The sequence below is a fragment of the Cupressus sempervirens genome, chromosome 6, assembly GCF_028749045.1.
Source record: "Cupressus sempervirens isolate cs-2001-9-10 chromosome 6, ASM2874904v1, whole genome shotgun sequence".
Taxonomy (NCBI): Eukaryota; Viridiplantae; Streptophyta; class Pinopsida; order Cupressales; family Cupressaceae; genus Cupressus; species Cupressus sempervirens.
In genome coordinates this window covers 261,688,837-261,707,825 of record NC_143123.1, presented here as the reverse complement: position 1 = coordinate 261,707,825, position 18,989 = coordinate 261,688,837, and the positions used below count along the sequence as shown (strand labels likewise).

General features: G+C 33.1%; 1 protein-coding gene across 1 annotated transcript; it reads left to right on the top strand.

The window, feature by feature from the left end:
• Positions 1 to 311: 311 nt before the first annotated feature.
• Positions 312 to 2,967, top strand: LOC149552238 (allene oxide synthase CYP74A2-like). The gene has a single exon (XM_089787759.1). The coding sequence runs from the start codon at positions 1,051 to 1,053 to the stop codon at positions 2,626 to 2,628; it is 1,578 nt and encodes a 525-aa protein (XP_089643885.1). The 5' UTR covers positions 312 to 1,050; the 3' UTR covers positions 2,629 to 2,967.
• Positions 2,968 to 18,989: the final 16,022 nt, after the last annotated feature.

Below are 18,989 nucleotides of genomic sequence, written 5' to 3'. Positions count from 1 at the left end.
GATTGAATGAATGAATGAAAGATTCTTAATGAGAACGTTCCGAGAGGAAAGGTATTTTTGTAGGGTATAGTGAAACATCTAAAGCATATAAGATTTTCATACCTAGACAAAAAAATATTGAACTTAGTAGGGATGTAATTTTTGAAGAGTCCACAAGGCCATAAGCCTAAGGGACCTGCACATAACTCTTAGTCAACCTGATGCCATTAAATATGCACCACTACCAAGAATATTAATTACTTGCCTTATGCAAGGAAAGACTAAAAATAACTTAAACTTTAAAGAATTTTCTAATTTCTACCAATCAAAGTAAAGTCAAATTTTTTTTTGAGTTAAATTCAATATTTCATTCAACATGGATCCATCTCTCAAGAAATTAAATAAAACTGATTCAATCTAAATGATGCTCACAGACCGGCATCCCATTTCCAGTTTGGTCGCTGAATAGAGACGTCACAGCCTTTCCTTGCGAGGAAGCCACGGGCTTTCCGGGTCAACGGTTGAATTCAAATCGAGTGCGTCTGGTAACGCTTCCGGACAACAATACCGTCGTTGCAACCAGAATTTTGACTCGTGACAGTCGGAAGGCGTACGCATTTTCTTTTCAAATACCCAAATCGATCTCCTCCCAAGTGAAGATCCAGAAATTTCATCCTCAACTCAGGAGTGAGACAGACAGTTTTAAACATCTTTCACGTGTTTAAGACTTTCCACCGCCACGGCATTTTCCTCCTCCGCCTCTTGTCACCGGACGACCTTCCGACCCAAAAATACACTGGAAAAATGTTCTCCATTATCTCCTTCTGGCCCACCTGGCGCCACCACCCACTATTCTTCGTCTCGATCCACACAAGCACGCTTTAAATACTTGCAAGCGCACTTACCCAACTCGTCAAAATCCCATCTTTCGAAGGACAACAGTCCAAAATCCCATCTTTCGAAGAGCTACAGCAGTCCACAGCCCGTACAGACCGCATAATAGTCTCAGTTTCTGCACTTCAAGATACATACGCGATCAAGAACAAGAAGAAACTAGAAACAGATCCTGCGATGGCATATGCTCTGCAATCGGCATCGGCAGCCATAACAGGGCAAGCCCTGACGAGCACAAGGACGTCGGATCACATAACCCTCCCCAAGATCCCCAGATCGAGAGTTTCCTTCTCACGCCCCACAAGAATCCGAGCATCAGTGTCGGAAAAGGCAGCGCCGACGGAATCGGCACCGGTGAAGCTGGTGAAGGACATCCCCGGCACCTACGGCCCTCCCCTGCTCGGAGTCCTCGGCGACCGGAAAGACTTCTTCGACGACAGAGAGAAGTTCTTCAAAAGCAGGATGGAGAAATACGGGAGCACAGTGTACCGTGTAAACATGCCGCCGGGCGGGCCGTTTTTCCCCGACCCGCGCGTGATAATGCTCCTGGACGCCAAGAGCTTCCCTGTGCTCTTCGACACCAGCCGAGTGGAGAAGCGGGATCTGTTCACGGGAACGTACATGCCCAGCACCGACTACACCGGCGGCTACAGAACTCTCTCCTACCTCGACCCCGACGAGGAGAAGCACGCCCAGCTCAAGAACTTTTGCTTCCAGGTGCTCATGATGAACCGGGACAAATGGATCCCCGAGTTCACCCGGGCGACGCAACAACTCTGGGAGACCCTGGAAAAACAAATGGCGGAAAAGGGGCAGGCGGTGTTCAATGACGCTTCGGAGCACATGACCTTCAATTTCCTCTGCAGATCCGTCATGGACACGGATCCCGCCGCTCCGGGCCCTGCCAGTTTGGGCTCCGACGGCCCTTCGCTGATGAAAAAATGGATCTTTTTCCAGCTCGCGCCCATCACCAGCATCGGCCTCCCGCGGGGGATCGAGGAGCTCACGATCCACTCCCTTCCCGTGCCGTTCGGGCTCGTGAAGAAGGACTACCAGAAACTGCATGGCTTCTTCACGACCCACGCCACTCGGGCTCTGGACGCCGCGGAGAAATTCGGGCTCACCAAGGACGAGGCCTCGCACAATCTGCTCTTCAACATCTGTTTCAACACATGGGGTGGAATGCTGCTGCTTTTCCCCTCCATTGTTCGCTTGATCGGCCGATCCGGCGCCCAGCTGCACAAGGACCTGGCCGACGAAGTCCGCGCCGCGGTTCGAACCGTGGGCGGTGGGGGGATCAGCATGCGCGCTCTGGAGAGCATGCCTCTGCTGAAATCGACTGTATACGAGGTCATGAGACTGGAGCCCCCCGTGCCGTTTCAGTACGCGAGGGCGAGGAAAGATTTTATGCTGGAATCCCATGATGGGCTCTTCAGGGTAAAGAAAGGGGAACTTCTGGGAGGGTACCAGCCCTTCGCAACCAGGGATCCGCGTGTTTTTGAGAACCCGGATGAATTTGTGCCCCGCCGGTTCATGGGCGAAGAGGGGCAACAGCTGCTCCGTTATGTGGTCTGGTCCAATGGTCCAGAAACGGAGAATCCCTCTGTTAATAATAAGCAGTGTGCAGGGAAGGATTTTGTTGTCATGATTGCTCGCCTCCTCATTGCAGAGATGTTTCTGCAGTACGATTCGTTTGATATGGAGATGTCTGGGTCTGCTGTGTCTTTTACTTCTCTCAGGAAGGCCGTGTCCTGATATTGAAATTCGTTTATTTTATGCTAGGACCCTAGGATCTTATGTATTGTTGTTACAGGGCATTAAAGTGAATCATGATCAATTTCCCTGCTGGATAAGTGAACTCTTCTCCCTTTTTTAAAAAACTTAGGTAGGGCTTATTTTCCAAAAGGTTTGCGTTTCAATTCCCCAGTGTCTCCAGACTGGTTTTGTAAGAGATTGTGATGTAGTTTGAGGAGCAGAGCATCTCGACTGCGTTTCATTCATTTTGTACATTATTCAAGCCTTTTGACTGTTGCTTCCAGTCAACAACGAATATTTGTAGGTGGGACGTTCATTATTATTATTATTGTTATTGTATCGCAGGTTTAACATGATTTTTGGGTGAAAGTTTGTCTGCAAAATTAAATCGAAAGGACCAATTGAATGGCTCAGATGTGGCGTACAAAGCTAAAGAGTACGATATAAGAATATATTTTATTAACACCATCCTCGAAGAGGGTACTTAGTAGGTGTATTTATTTAATTCATTTATTTATGTTTATTCATAAAATTTAGGGAATTTACAACTAGCAATCGCACCTAGTAAGGTGCTATAGGGTATGTTTTTTCTAATACTATATCATAATATAATTTGCAAATCTTTATGAATAATAAAAATTCTAACTTGACCATAAAACTTACCATATGTCTAAATGTAACCCCAATCCTTATTTTAACACTAATCCTACTCAAAATTGTAACCCTAATTATGATACTAACTATGATGTAACCCTTTACTGTAACCATAATTATAATTCTAAACCTTATCCAACCCTAATCCAAACTAAGATCATATCCAACCCTAATGCAAAACACGATCATAACCCAAACTCCGAACTTAATTGTAACCCTAACCATGGTATTAACAACTAATATAAAATGATCAATGTTATTTTGAAACTATAAGTAGTTTTAAAAAATTGATATTATACAAGGCATTGTCAAATAAATGAATCATACAACAATTTTAAAAATAATAATATTATACAACACATTGTCAAAAAAATTAACTCCTATAAATAAACAAATGTAATTGTTTTTATTTGTTGAATATTATAAGATTAAATATTGAAATTGTTTTCTTAATTAATTTTATAATTTATAATATAATTATAAGATTATTATTATACTTTGTATTTGACATGTGAATAAAATCTAGAAGTGATTTTTACATATAAAAATATTTCTTTCATATAAATAATAATAATAATTTTTGTACATCAAATATTTTTTTCAAACAAATATAAAAATATCGTACAATATGTTTTTCATTGTTATATTTATTAAAAAGACAATACTAAAACAATAAAATAAAACAAAATTAGAAAATCAATTTAAATATCTATCCAAAATATTAAATAAAATTAAAAAATAATGAAAATTAAGTAATTCTTTAACCCACACTAAATTATTATCTTTTAAAAAATCAAATCCATTCATATTGTGTCGCTTTAATTCAAAATGAGTTGTATCAAGTGAAAAAAAAAAACAATTAACTAATAAAAAAAAGGTAGGTGTGAAAGCATTGGGAGTTAAAGTAGCGAAGACGAATTAAACCACGTCAAATCCAGCGGGACCCACCATTCATCTTCAATGGCCACAGGCAAGCGATGAAAAGACACATAAGACATCAAAAGATATAGATATTAAAAAAAAAATGATCAGTGGATGGTATTTCAATCGTCTTGCACTGCTGTGAGTAAATGAGGACCTTAGATGTAATTTTGAAGTTCAAAAACTTCAGTATATGTATATAAAAAATATTTTTAAGTTTAGAATAAAAAATTTAAAATCTAAGAGTTGTATATAAAATTTGTTTTAGATAGTTTTATATTAATTTGAAAATTCTATCAAAATCATGTGAGATGACCTTGGTCTTATCTTCTCCGATATTGGGGTAATATATTTGAAAGTATAAAATAAATTAATAATAAATAATAATTTTATTTATTTATTCTTTAAATTAAATGTGCATTGTTATTAGGATGAAAACATACATTATAGTAACTATTATGAAAAGTATTTTAGGTATTTTATATTAAATTTATAGATTCCACCAAAATTATTTAGAATATTCTTTTGACTTTAGTTTTAAAAAAATTGAAGTCCACATTTGCAAAATTAAATCAGGATGATTCTTATAAGTTTGTTAAGTTTCAATGGACTTCAATTCATGACCACCCACATAAGAGGCTCATATTTACCATTGTGTTGTAAGCTATTTGTTGGTTATATTTACTATAAAAGAATTTATTTATTTAAACAAATTTTACAAACTTGAAATTAAATTTTATCAATTCATATTTATATTAACAAATCAATTTTTTAAAGATTAAAACTTATATTAAATTTATCTTTATACTATTTATATTAAATCTAGATATTTCCAAGAAATCAACTAGAATATGATGTGGATCTTGTCTTTATAATGTTGGGGCCCTGTACTTGACAAGACTTAGATTTTTAATGAGCTCAATTAAGACCATTCAATTATTAATAAATAAAAAATATATTAACATTATTTGAAACACAATAATATAAGCATAATATACTATATAATAAATAAAACTAGTTTAGAATTTAAAAGATAACATTTAAAAAGAAAAAAAAGGTATATTCAAAATATAATAGTCTATCACTTCAAAATGTATAGGTAACCTTGTCTCACTCACTAACCATGACATAATTAAAGCTACCTCTCCCAACCTAATCAATATCATAAGATATTTTTAAATAAAAATGCTCAGGGCCACCTTTTATGAAATGATTGGTTCTTGGAAATCCTTTTCTGTTATCCATAAAAGATTATTTTGTTAATATTCCAAAGTAAGCATTACAATTTATGAGATATGTCATTCATTGTACCACCCCAAAATCTACACTCACTAAGGGAAACAAGTTAGTTGTCGCCCATGTTTGAATGACTGCTATGTCGAAAAGCTCAACTACCGCTCATAAGAAGCCCCAAAAAATGATAGCACATGTACTAATAGTTGATCACACATGTACTAATAGTTTATCATTTTTAGCTTTCTTCTCTACTAATTGGTCCATTTGTGCAAAAGATACTTTTTTTTGGTGAGTGGCTATTGGGGGTGAACATAACGGGTTCTAGGTGAACATTTTAAAATAACAGTGTAAGACCACCTCACTCTCTACGAGTTCTATAAAGAGCTCCGTAAATGTGAGAAAGTTGAAAGGTTAGCTTTAAGCTCTTCACTGACCTATGGAGGTTCACTGAACAAATCGACAAATTTTGACATAAGAATTAGGATTTGTAGGTGTGTGAAGTTAGTTTGGGTGGTTACTGGGTTGTTTCCCTTACTTGATAGAACCAAAAATTTGACCACTTGGTATCAGACACAACACTCATAGAAATAATAAATAAAACTAGTTTAGAATTTTAAAGATAACATTTTTATTTTTATTTTTTTTAAAGTATATTCAAAATATAATAGTCTATTACTTTAAACATGTACATGTAACCTTGTCTCACTCACTAACCATGATAATTAAAGCTACCTTTCCCAACCTAATCAATATCATAAGATTTTTAAATAAAAATGCTCATGGTCACCTTTTATGAAATGATTGTTCGCTTGGAAATCCTTTTTTGTGATCTGTAAAAGATTCTTTTGTTAATATTCTAAAGTAAGCATTGCAATTTATGAGATATGCCATTCATTGCACCACCCCAAAATCTACACCCACTAGGAGAAACAAGTTAGTTGTCGATCATGTTTGAATGACCGCTATGTCAAAAAGCTCAACTACCACTCATAAGAAGCACCAAAAAATGATAACACATGTACAAATAGTTTATCATTTTTTAGCTTTCTTCTTTGTTGATTGGTCCATTTGTGCAAAAAGTACTATTTTTTTGGTGAGCGGCTATTGGGGGTGAACATAATGGGTTCTAGGTGAACATTTTAAAATGACAGTTTAAGACCACCTTGCTCTCTAGAGTTCTATAAAGAGTTTTGTAAATGTGAGAAAGTTGAAAGGTTAGCTTTAAGCTCTTCACTCATTTATGGAGGTTCACTGAACAAATCGACAAATTTTGACATAAGAATTAGGATTTGTAGGTGTGTGAAGTTAGCTTAGCAACTACTGGGTTGTTTCCCTTACTTGATAGAACAAAAAAATTGACCACTTGGTGTCAAACACAACAACCATAGAAACAATAGGGTGAGTATGTTATACAAACTCACCCTTTTCTTGACCGTAGAAGTCCATATCAACATTGTACTACTATTTTGGTTGTGCTTGCCAATCAACAACAAATATTTGTAGGTGGAATGTTTATCATAGGTCTAACACGATTTTTAGGTGAAAGTTTGTATGCAAAATTAAATTGAAAGGACTAATTTATTGTTAAATTATTAAATTCTTTAGTGAGGTAAGAATATATTTTATTAGCACAATCCTTAAAAAGGTTATTTATTGGTTGTATTTATTTAAATCATTTATGTTTATTCTTGGGCTAAAGTACAAACCTCTGTCACTCTTTTGTAAAGGAAAATGATGTCAGAACGTAATTTTTTAAATTTAACAACATAAACATAACATTTATGTTTTGAATTTGAAGATGATGTAAATTGATGAAATATGTAAAATTGGATGAAGTATAGTTTTTTAAGGTTTTTTGAGAAAGAATTTATGCATTTTTAATTTTTTTGAAGACCTTTATTTTAACTATGAAAAATAGAGGGCATAGTTCCATTATATAAAATTTGTTTTAGATAGTTTTTATATAAAATGATTATTTTATATAAATCTATGTCACCTTTTAGACCAAATGAACCTGTGGATTATTTATGTGATTTCACACACAGTTGCTTCGGTTATATTATTATTGTGCATCTACACTTAATCATGCTATTTATTGTGCAGGATAGGGCGTGTGAAGTTAGTGGTTTGGTCATTCATACCTAGCCAATGCAGTCCTTGTATGTGTGACGTATCATGATTAATTAAATAATTAAACCCTCTAGTAATTTGGTAAATCCAAGTTCATTATGAATTTGTGACTAGACTAGTGAAGTGTGTGCATTTTAGGTGTCTACATTGGTCACAAAAATTAATAACACTTTCATATTTATAGGATTTTATATTCGATTTAAATTTATTTTATATTACCAACAAATTTTCGTAGTTTAACTCTATTTAATTTGAAATTGCCTGATCTTATCTAGGTTAAAATGAGATTTAGATTATTTATGTTATTCCTTTTCCTTTTATATGTCACTGTTTAAAAGTGCATATATGTCCCAAAAAGTGAGATTTTACTCACTTGTCACATTTGACTTTTGGATTTTGGAGTAAATTCTCCAAAATTCGTTGTGAGCAATTTAGAGATTTGTTCCTTGTAAGAGCTACACTTATGGGATCAACATGAGGGTAGGCTCATTGGATTCGAAGCAGGAAACTCTTCCTTTCTCCAGTGTGAAATATCCCCGACAGGTTATTGCTTTCTCCAGCACCAAAAATAACTCTTTATTCTTCAAACAATCGAGCTCTGATACCACTGAGATATCCCCGTCAGGATATTTGCCTCTTAAACACCAAAATACTAAAACTTCAACAATTAGGCATTTTGTCAAACAATTAGCAATCGAGCCCTGATACTACTGAAGATAACCCTTCTACGATATGGGTTAAAGAAGAGCAATACTGGATTGGGACGTGTGTTAACTACTTGCCAAGAAACCCTCAGATTGTATTATGAAAATGCCAAAATGATGCAAATAAATCTACTAGCAATGTTTATGGAACAACTGATTCAAAGTCTGAACATCAGAACCTGTGATCCAGAAATATGACAAGCCATTTTCTGGTCCCACTCCATTGTCATGTAGAAACTGCTCCCATGATCTTTTTGGACAGACACCATGTGTAATATATGCACTAACTTTTGCAGCACCGTGGGCAGCGAATACTCCCTGACATTTAACAAAGGGTACTACTAGACTGCACTAGATCATCTACTATGACAACATGCCGGCCCGCAGGATTACCCTCCTTGAGACGTACAAACCGTTGATCACCTGCCCGGACCTTGTACAGATAACCTGAAATTTGGAGTAGGCAAGTGCTGCAGCTGTTTGTGAAACCGTTTCCAAGAACCCTTATCTGAACATTCAAAACTGCACCCTTATTGGGCATTCAATGTTTGTATGGGTGTTGCCTCAATTTGGTTGCTTTCCTCTGCCGCACGCTGAGTCTTCAATGTTCTCTATATCTTGTTCGAAACATGGTAACTGATGCCACCAACCCATCTCCCTCAAGTCGAGCCCATGCACCACTTCAATTTGGAGTTTGGATCAACCGGGTTTTAAACCGATGCGGGTGCTTCGATGGGTCCTGCTCAGATACTCCTGACCCGATGCATTTGGCGCTTCCTCTCCGACGATTGCGATTATATGTCACCCATTTGTTTGCTTGCTGGAACGGAAGACAGAGCTTGGATTGGTTGTCTTTTCACGCAATCTATCCTCCTTTTAATTTTATCACCTAGACTGCCCAATCCCGGTGCGGTCTGAGGCGTTTTCTTTAACTCCCCAAACAGGAACTATCGGTCGAATCTTGCGAAGATGAGCAATGCCGAGTGTGATATCTCTGGTTTCAGCCCGACTCAACCCTTGAATGTTCGTTATGGAAGAAATCTCATTCTGTGACGGGTAGGGTCTTGAAGTCCATCGACTCGTCCAAGCAACCCGTGTAATCTTCAATGATAGGTCATCCGATCCTGACCAGAAACTCGCATGCCAAACCTGATCCAGCCACTTAGATTTTCTTGCAAGTGAAATAAATTGCCGCCTATAATATCTTCTACCTTCTTGTCTTGTTGTTCTGGATCAAATTCCTGATTTGAAGTTAATTCCTCCGAATTCTACTGTAATCTCTGCAACAACTTGTGGAATGATGATGAACTCTATCCTTGCTGCTTCCTAAATGAACAGTGATGCATAAACCCTAAAGTTGGCCTTAAGCCACCAATAATTGCCCTGATGAAATGACTGCAGCGTCACCTCCAATCTGCAATAATTCAGATGATATTTCACACCCTCAAAATTGCGTACCTATTGAGAGTTTTCGTTCTCAATGGCCAACTGTGACAATTGTAGAAACCCTAGGTTCCACAATGCACCTGTGATTGAATCACAATCTGAAAACACAAAGAGATAAACCAACTGCCTTATTCGAATGGAGCCCCGGGGTGCCTATTCATTCTTTTCCCTCCATCCTCTCCAGAGACTTCTAGAACTTTTTTGATCTTATCCCTCAAGTGACTTTATTAAATACTCCAAGTAACTTTATTAAATACTAAAGTCACTTTATTAAATACAAGGTCATCTTTTAATATTTATTTATTTAATTAAAATAACTAATTAGTCGTCCTTGGACAACCATTAATTAAATTAATTAAATCGAACTGTCACCAGAAAATTGGGGACATGACACAGTGTTTCATCAACTTTGGTGCTTCTATTATTTCTGATGTTGTTTTCTATTTGTACCCTTTTGGTTGTGAGGTAGGGTTTTTCCTTTTAATAGTTTTGGCCCATTTCAACTTCTATTTTTGAGTGCTTTAGGTTTGGAGGTTGAGAACTAGTGTTCCCCTCTATTTTTGTATGTTTATTTGGTCTAGCTAGGCGTATGTGAGTGAATTGGGGTTTGTGACTTTGAAATTTGTAAGTTTTGAGCCATTATGTTGGGCCTTTTTGCATATGATCTTGGAACTCAATTTTTATTTGGTTTTTGGGACTTTTGCAACCATTTGGATAATGGATTTTAATTTCATCGATTTTTGACAAGCTTTGTTTTTCAACAATTTTTGCATCACCACATTTTGTGTGCCACTCAGTTTTCTCAACTATTTCTTGGCACCAAATTTGGTCATAGATTTGGAATGTATGCTAGGTTTCCAATCTAACCACATTTTTACTGTCTTAATTGGGAGTCATGTTGAATATGTACTCTCAATATTATGCTTGATTGAGTGTGTTTCTACTCTTGGTGTTTTTTGTTTTCTCATCCCACCCTTGTTTAGCATTGATTTAGTGTGGATGGTTATGACCACACACAAGCATGTGTGCATGCATATGATGGGATCTTACAAGACCCAAAATCCCAAAAAGAGGTCGGTTGAGATGTGATTCATTTGGGGGTTGAGTTGGGAAATTGTATTGCCTATGGGCACTCATCATGTGATGAGCATGGGTATGTAGGGTAGATGTGTGGAGTGGCTTCTCCCATGTACCCTGGCCTAGAAGTGAGTGACAAGGTAACATGAAGAGGTTCTGATAAGTGAAAATCAAATTAACTAATGGATGAATACACTTAATGAAATACAAGATTATGGAACACTTGGCCTCTCGAGGGAGTTGATAAAAGGTGTGTGTTTAACCTCTTGAGGGAGTTGATCGAAGACACAATATTTGGCCTCCTGTGGAAGTTGATAGAAGATACATTCCAAGTCTAGCCTCTCGAGGGAGTTGATCAAAGGCTTGAAGTACTTTCACTATTGATGTAGGAGCATCCTTGGTTGGCTAGCAATATATCCTGCATGTTAGTGTGGTTTGACCTTGGAGTTGGAGGACTCAGTTAGTGAAGAGGTGGTACTCGGTTGATATTGAGTTGTTCATGGTAGTTGTGTTAACTGAGTGACTTGGTTAATGAAAGCATTCAGCAATGCTTGCACTAGTATACTCTAGCAAATATGTGACTATGTGACTAAAACTTTTAGTCAAACCACTAATAGCTTTAGTCATGTGACTAAAACTAATCACATTCTACTATTTCTTTATAATTTACAACTATATGTGACTAATTTGATCAACAATTAAAATCACAAGATCAATTAAATAGGCTACTAAATATACAACTAAATAAGTGACTAGATAATTAGTCACCTACAATTAGTCACCTAAGCACAAACTACTAAATAAACTAAAAAATAAATGACTAAATAAGTGACTAGATAATTAGTCATTTAATCTACTTCCTCTCTTCACTTTTTCTATGGTTTATTTATCAATGGATTAGGTTGATTTTGTTTCCCATAATTCATTCATGGCCCTTGGATCTTCTCTTTCTGATACTAATTGTGGTTTCACTTTGAATCTACCGGGATACATCACACTTTGTTGAATGGCTTGAGAGATTTTATTCACCATTTTAGGAGCAGTGATAACTTTAAGAAACCCCTCTCGAAAAAAAAGCCTAAAATGCTGGCAAATCCATCATTTTGAGGGCAGGAAAATTTAAATGTTGAGGGTGATTTTTTTGTTCCATATAAGGAAATAAAATATTATATGTTGGCAATTTTTTTTCTTGCCCTAGCAAAAATCATTTAAAATGTGGTGAATTAATGTTTTTTCTTGCAGATATATAAACAAATGATGGCTCTTTTTTCCCTTTCCAAAACTGAATTAATAATGTCAGAGGCAAATTACTTATTTTGCAGGAAAATGAATAATAATGGTCTTGGCTAATCTCTTAGTGGTAAACTGAGAAATTGTTTAATCTGAAAGTGAAGTTGCTCGTGTATTGGCTAGTGACTATATTGACTATTGAGTAGTCACTTCAAGTTTCAACTTGTGTATTATCTTAGGTCTATTATTAATAATGTCATAACGTCATTACATCAGTGTCACTATTACCAAGTCATCTATCATCACTTTTGTATTGTTAATAGTAAATACAATAGTTTGATTGATCGTTGATTAATTAGAGATCAATGACAAAAGATGCATTTCGGGGCCACTGGCTTGAAAAGACCTGGAGTCGCATGAACTACTCTAGAATGGAGACATGTGGAAAGTTTTGCATAGTAATCTCTGACTGGAATTTACTCAATGTCAGGCACTTTCAACTATCTGACATTAATGCCAGTACATTTCAACGTTTCACACACTTGAAAATTAATAGGAATATGAAAGATCGTGAATGCCAAAGAATTTAATGCAACTACAATTAAATAGCCTCTTCAATTCCTCTTTCATTATCATTTCTCAAATTCTTCAATCTAAATTTAGTTAGTATAGCTTCTTGAATCTTAGTCATGGATACACCAATTTGCCTAAAATGCACTACAATGGCTTTTCAAAAGCCCTTTTTGGGTAGGATTCCTAACGATGTCCTTGCCATGGTTTGCAAGCTAGTTGCCCAAAGTCCTTTTATCTGTCATGCTATATTCATGGTCCTCAGCCATGAATTCTTAAGAAACGATAAGAGGTACTGTGTGTCCACGGATATTACCTCTCACTTCCTCCCATCTCTTCTCAACCTTGGAGGCAATCAAATAGATATTTTGATGCTTCTGCATAATATTTTTAAGGAAACATTTTTGGAAGATGATGTCAAAATTCTTGTATAGGCCGAGTAGGTATCGGTGCTGGGCATTGACATCCCTTTTGCAAACGTATTAGACAAGTTCTAGGAGGAATGCATAGGGTGCATTATACATAAGCATCTTTTCCTGCTTGACATGAACGAACAACAATTGACTCACCGTCGAAAGTGGACGCAACTCGGAAGGGATTTTCTATGGAAGCGGTTGTTGTTGGACAACATCAGTGAGACCGACTTCACATGGTTGGATGAGTTTAGTGATATCATCTTCTCCAACAGATTCCTCGTAGAGTGACTTGAAGACCTTTATGATTGAAGGCTTCAAGCCCTTGGCCCCTCAGTCCGTTGATGCTTCCAGCCTTCCTGTTCTCTGGTTCCCCATTTCTTGAATCCTCAATCCTGTTTCCTTAACTATTGTAGCATTGCCCTAGGGAAAAATAATTTTTTTAAGATATTTATTTTCTCTTTGGATTGGGCCTTGCCCTTTAATGTAAATTACAAAATAGTAAAACCAAGCTAATTTAATCAGCTATTTTGAATATCTATGCTTTGTACAAACTACAATGTACATTCTAAAATATTATCAATGAAAACAATAGTTTTTGGCTTCTCAAATCATTGTTCCAACTTCCTATTAGTCTATGACTTTGTTTTTGGCATCTCGATTCTCAATGCACTGTTGAAATGTTAGTATGCAATTTTGTTTAAAATAATTAACTATTAATAGTTATAAAGTTAGAACTCAGAAACAAAAAAAAAAAGTTTCAACAATCCCATTATGGTTTCATATAATATATTTGATTAACGATTTATAGTAAAAAAATTATTCACTTGAAAATAATCCAATTAAAAGTTGTGTACTTTCTAAAACTATTTTTCTTGAATCTGATTAGTTAAAACAAATGGAGCGATAAGAGCAAATTGCAAGGAAAACTAAAGATTATAACCTTAACAAAGTTAAATAAAATTTTGAAAATTTATGTCTCAATTTTTTTTATTTCATACCTATCTTGTCACCTAACTTTTTTTAATTATGAAATATTTTAAATCGTGATTCATGAAGAATAGTTTATAAACAATTATCACAAATTTCAATATATGTTAATAATTTATAGATAATTAAACTATATTACATTTTAATTTTGAAACTAAATAATAAATATGAATAAAAATATAGCATTTGTAATTATATTTTTAAATTTTAATTATTTTATTTACAGTAAACTATTGTCATTATTATTTCATATCTTACACTAATTTAATTTTATAAAATTTAATATATCTTCATTGAATTTTTCATATCATCTTTACAGTAAAAAGTTTAAACTTTATGATAGAAAAGGAAATCATTTCTATAATAGTAAAGAAAATCCTTTATTTATATTATGTCATAACTATATATATATATATATAATGATTTCTTAAAAATATAATAAGAATAATCAATAACAATTTATTTAACAATATTTATTTCAATATTTTTCTGTAGATTAATTAATATGCTATTTAAATTATTTTCAATGACTACGGCTCTATTATGGGTCAAATTTTAAATGATTGAAGTTAAATTCTATTTCTAATCTTCTACCTAAAATTGGCACACGTGTACTCGAAGATTCTCCCTAAAATTCTAACCGTTGACTAAAAGAAAGATCAACGGCCTGAGATAAATTTCGGGCTGATTTGGGGAATATTTTTTCATGTGCGTAGATTCATCCAAAATTGTGACACGTGTCTGGTCATTGCAAAGCTCAATTAAGTGTCAAGACTCAATTAATATTATTAATAATTATGTTTATAAACAATTATCACAATTATCAGTATATGTTAATAATTTATAGATAATTAAACTATATTACATTTTAATTTTGAAACTAAATAATAAATATGAATAAAAATATAGCATTTTAAATTATATTTTAAATTTTAATTAATTTATTTGAATTAAACTATGGTCATTATAATTATTATTATACTTGCCGGTAGGCTTAGGGCTAAGTACTAATGTGATACATTTTGGATTTTAGACTTTAACTAGTGATTAAATTTATTTCATGTTTTTATGAGTAAGAATAAATCATTGTAATTTCTTTTATCAAACTGAAACTAATATATTACATAACATAGATGCCCAAATTTTAACTTAAAATTTTTTATAAAATATTTTTCTAAGTTATGATTGGATGAATTCATTAATTTCATTTAGCAAATTAGCTCTTATGTTGGCCAGATTTTGATAGATTTCATTTAGCTCTTATATTGGCTAGATATAAGAGCTAAATATTTCATTTTCAATGTGATTCATAAATGTTAATATTTTTATTTTTTAATGTAAGTGCATTGATCTATATTTTATATTTTAATAATGTATTTTTTTATAAATTATAATATAATATTACTTGTATTATATAATCATTTAAGATTTATTATTATTATAAAAATATTATTATTTTTATATCATAATCATTTATTATATAATAGAACATATAATATAATTATGACCATATGATATATATGTAATAGAAAATATATATTAGTGATCATATTTATGAATAAAATTTAAATTTGAATTAACATCATTACAATATATATATATATATAACATTTTTATTAATTAAAATATTTTATATATTATAATAAATTTATTAAATTTAAATTAGATTTATATAAAAACTAAAGGCAAGTACTAAGCCACTATGTGGCACTTGTTTCATATCTTACATCAATTTTATTTTATAAAATTTAATATATCTTCATTGAATTTTTTGTATCATCTTTACAATAAAAAGTTTATGATAGAAAATAAAATCATTTCTATAATAGAAAAGAACATCTTTTATTTATATTATATCATAACTATTATAATAATTATTATAGATTATATATATATATATATATATATATATATATATATATATATATATATATATATATATATATATATATATATATATATATATATATATATATATATATATATATATATATATATATATATATATATATATATATATATATATATATATATATATATATAAAATTGAATTTTTTGTATCATCTTTACAATAAAAAGTTTATGATTGAAAAGAAAATCATTTCTATAATAGGAAAGAAAATCTTTTATTTATATTATATCATAACTATTATAATTATTATTATTATATATATATATATATATATATAATATTTTATATAAATAATTAAATTAACCTAAAATCAGAACATGTGCACTCAAAGGTTCAAATAAAATCTCGACTGTTGACTAAAAGAAAGATCGATGGCCTGAGATGAATTTCGGGACGATTTGGAGAATGTTTTCCCATGTGCCTAGATTTATCCGGAATCATGACACATGTCCAGTCATTGCAAAGCTTAATTAAGTATCATGACTCGGTTAATATTAATAATAATTATGTTTAGTCTTTAAAAAAATTATTACTTAATCCTGACTTAGCGATGTCGTGATTGTTAAGTTACGATAACAACTCGGGATGAATTTCAGGTAAATTTTGGGTTTTCCATCGCTGTTGACAAGAAACATCTAGAATCATGACACGTCACAATTTTGAATGTTTGTTGACAACAGTGATGGCAGACCCAAAATTTACCCAAAAATCATATTGATAATTAAGTTTGATTTTTATTAATTAATTTATTTAAAATGAACATTGAAAAAATTTCAAAATTCAAATGTATATTATTGTAATAAATTTTTACTTTTTATTATTATAGTTATGTACATAACTACATTATTGAGTCTTTATGTTGTTTACATGTACATTGTATATACTATTAGTAAAGTACCTAAAACCATTAATTACTTAATACTTTTGTTTTAACTTTTAACTATTAACTTTCAATGTTTTTAGAGTATGAAGTTGAAAGTTGTGCAAATTGAGAGTTCGATACAATAGCATTTGCAGATTTTAACTTTTCAAAGACTGACAGAATTCCATTTTGTGTTTTGAAGACTGGATTCTAAAAGTGTGAAACTTGAGTATCAGAGGACAACACCAATTATCGAATCTCGATTCTGGGTATTTAATTTTTTTTAAAAAAATTTCATTGCAATTTGTAGCAATAGAAATCTTGATTTTAATTGTCTTAGGTTTACACTTTACAATTTTTTTAAATAGGACTTGAAGAAGAATTTTGTATAATAACTAATAGCAAGAATGGGCAAAACAAAGTCAAAAACCTCCCCTACGAGTGCAAGCATAAAGGAAAATCAAAAGAAAGACATTAAAGAACTCATGCAAGTGCTACAAACCTTAGGTTTCACCGATGAATGTCATGATATTTTTTATCCTATTATCCATGGAGATTTTGGAATCATAGGAATTAGACATTCACTATTTAATAAGTGAAAAGATGCATAGAAGGGGAGAAATTATTACAAATATAACAACAGTATTCATGCACATACAAATAAACTAGCTGTTTTGGTTACTGGATTAGCAAACATCATTGTACCTAAAGTATTCCCTTGCCCTAAAATTGCAATGTTATGCGCTTAGAATTATGATGAAAATAGAAAGGCAGTTGTAAACCAAAACACTCAAGAGGAAATTTTGTCCATAACTGAGAGTGAATTTTTCACTCTATTAGACCTAGGAATAGGGTTTAAACTAGAAAGCTTTAATAAGTGCATTGACTTGGATAAACTAGCTTAGGCTTATGAAAAATTGGAAAGAGTTTTTCAAGATTCATATATTAAGGGTTTAATAAACTCAAGGTCCTCTACTAGTGTTACACTAGACATAGACCATAAGTCTCCTTATCAGTATGATATTTTTGTGCCATGGGTTTAGAATACTATTTCTTTATTATCATTTTGTCTGGGATTGGACTGTAACAAGGAAGTGGGGGCCAGTGTTCTTGAAATGATTTATAATATCCATTGTTGAGGTCAGTCAGTTGAGAAGGTAGATGTAAGATATAATTTTGTTCAGCACATTGTTGAATCTATGCAACAACAATTACTAATGATTAAACAAAGTACAACTATAGGCAAGATGAAGACATTTAGGTTCACAAGTTATTCAAGTACTACCTTCTTTTAGCAAAGCATCACCCAATATTTGAGATAGAGAACAACAAGCTTGATATTGAGGTCTATAAGTTTGATGAGAAAACCTAAAAGACATCAAAGACTCCAACTCCAATATATGAGTGGACACATAAGATGAGGATGACTGCTAACAATAAAAACCACAACCATTTTGTAGACTTATTTTTGACACTTATTTACCAAAAAATCACAGGCACTATGATGCCTAGATTGTCTGTGACTTGTAAAGATTGCATTCAATTAGGGTCAGATTCAATTGGCTGATTGGTTCTTCATGGAAGAGTACATTGTCTTAAGGTTTTATGGTTTAGGGGTTGAACCCTTCAATGCATGTTACAAAAAGGATTTTTTCACTGGAATATGTACGACAGATGGAGAGCATAGATGAACTTTTCATTGGACAACAAAAGAAAAAAAATATTTCCTCCCTTGCCTTCACAATTGGAGGCCTCACATTTGAGAGAAAGGCTTTTAAAGTGGCAAATGAATTGGTAACTTTTTTTTGCTTTGATTTTTTCAGTCACTGGAATTATGATCCATTGAACATAATAAAAAATAAGAATTATTGCCAATGGGAACTCTATGAGAAAATATCAACATCTGAAGATGCCATTGATAGAAAAGTTAAAAAACAAGGATTCGTGGGATGAGGTTAAGAAAGAGATGGAGAAACATGTAATAGAGAATAATATTTCAATGCAAGAATTGTCATCCCAAATTACAACATTAAACATATCAGAGTCACACAAATCAGAGCTTCTAACATACTTAAATTTCTAAAAGAAAGCATCTCAACCTTGTAAGAGGTCTATGCCAAAAGAAATTAAAGAGGCATGCATAGCTGAATTGTGGTGTCAAACCAAGATGACTAATTTTTGGGACGTGAAGCAAAATTTGGGTGAACCAATGACAT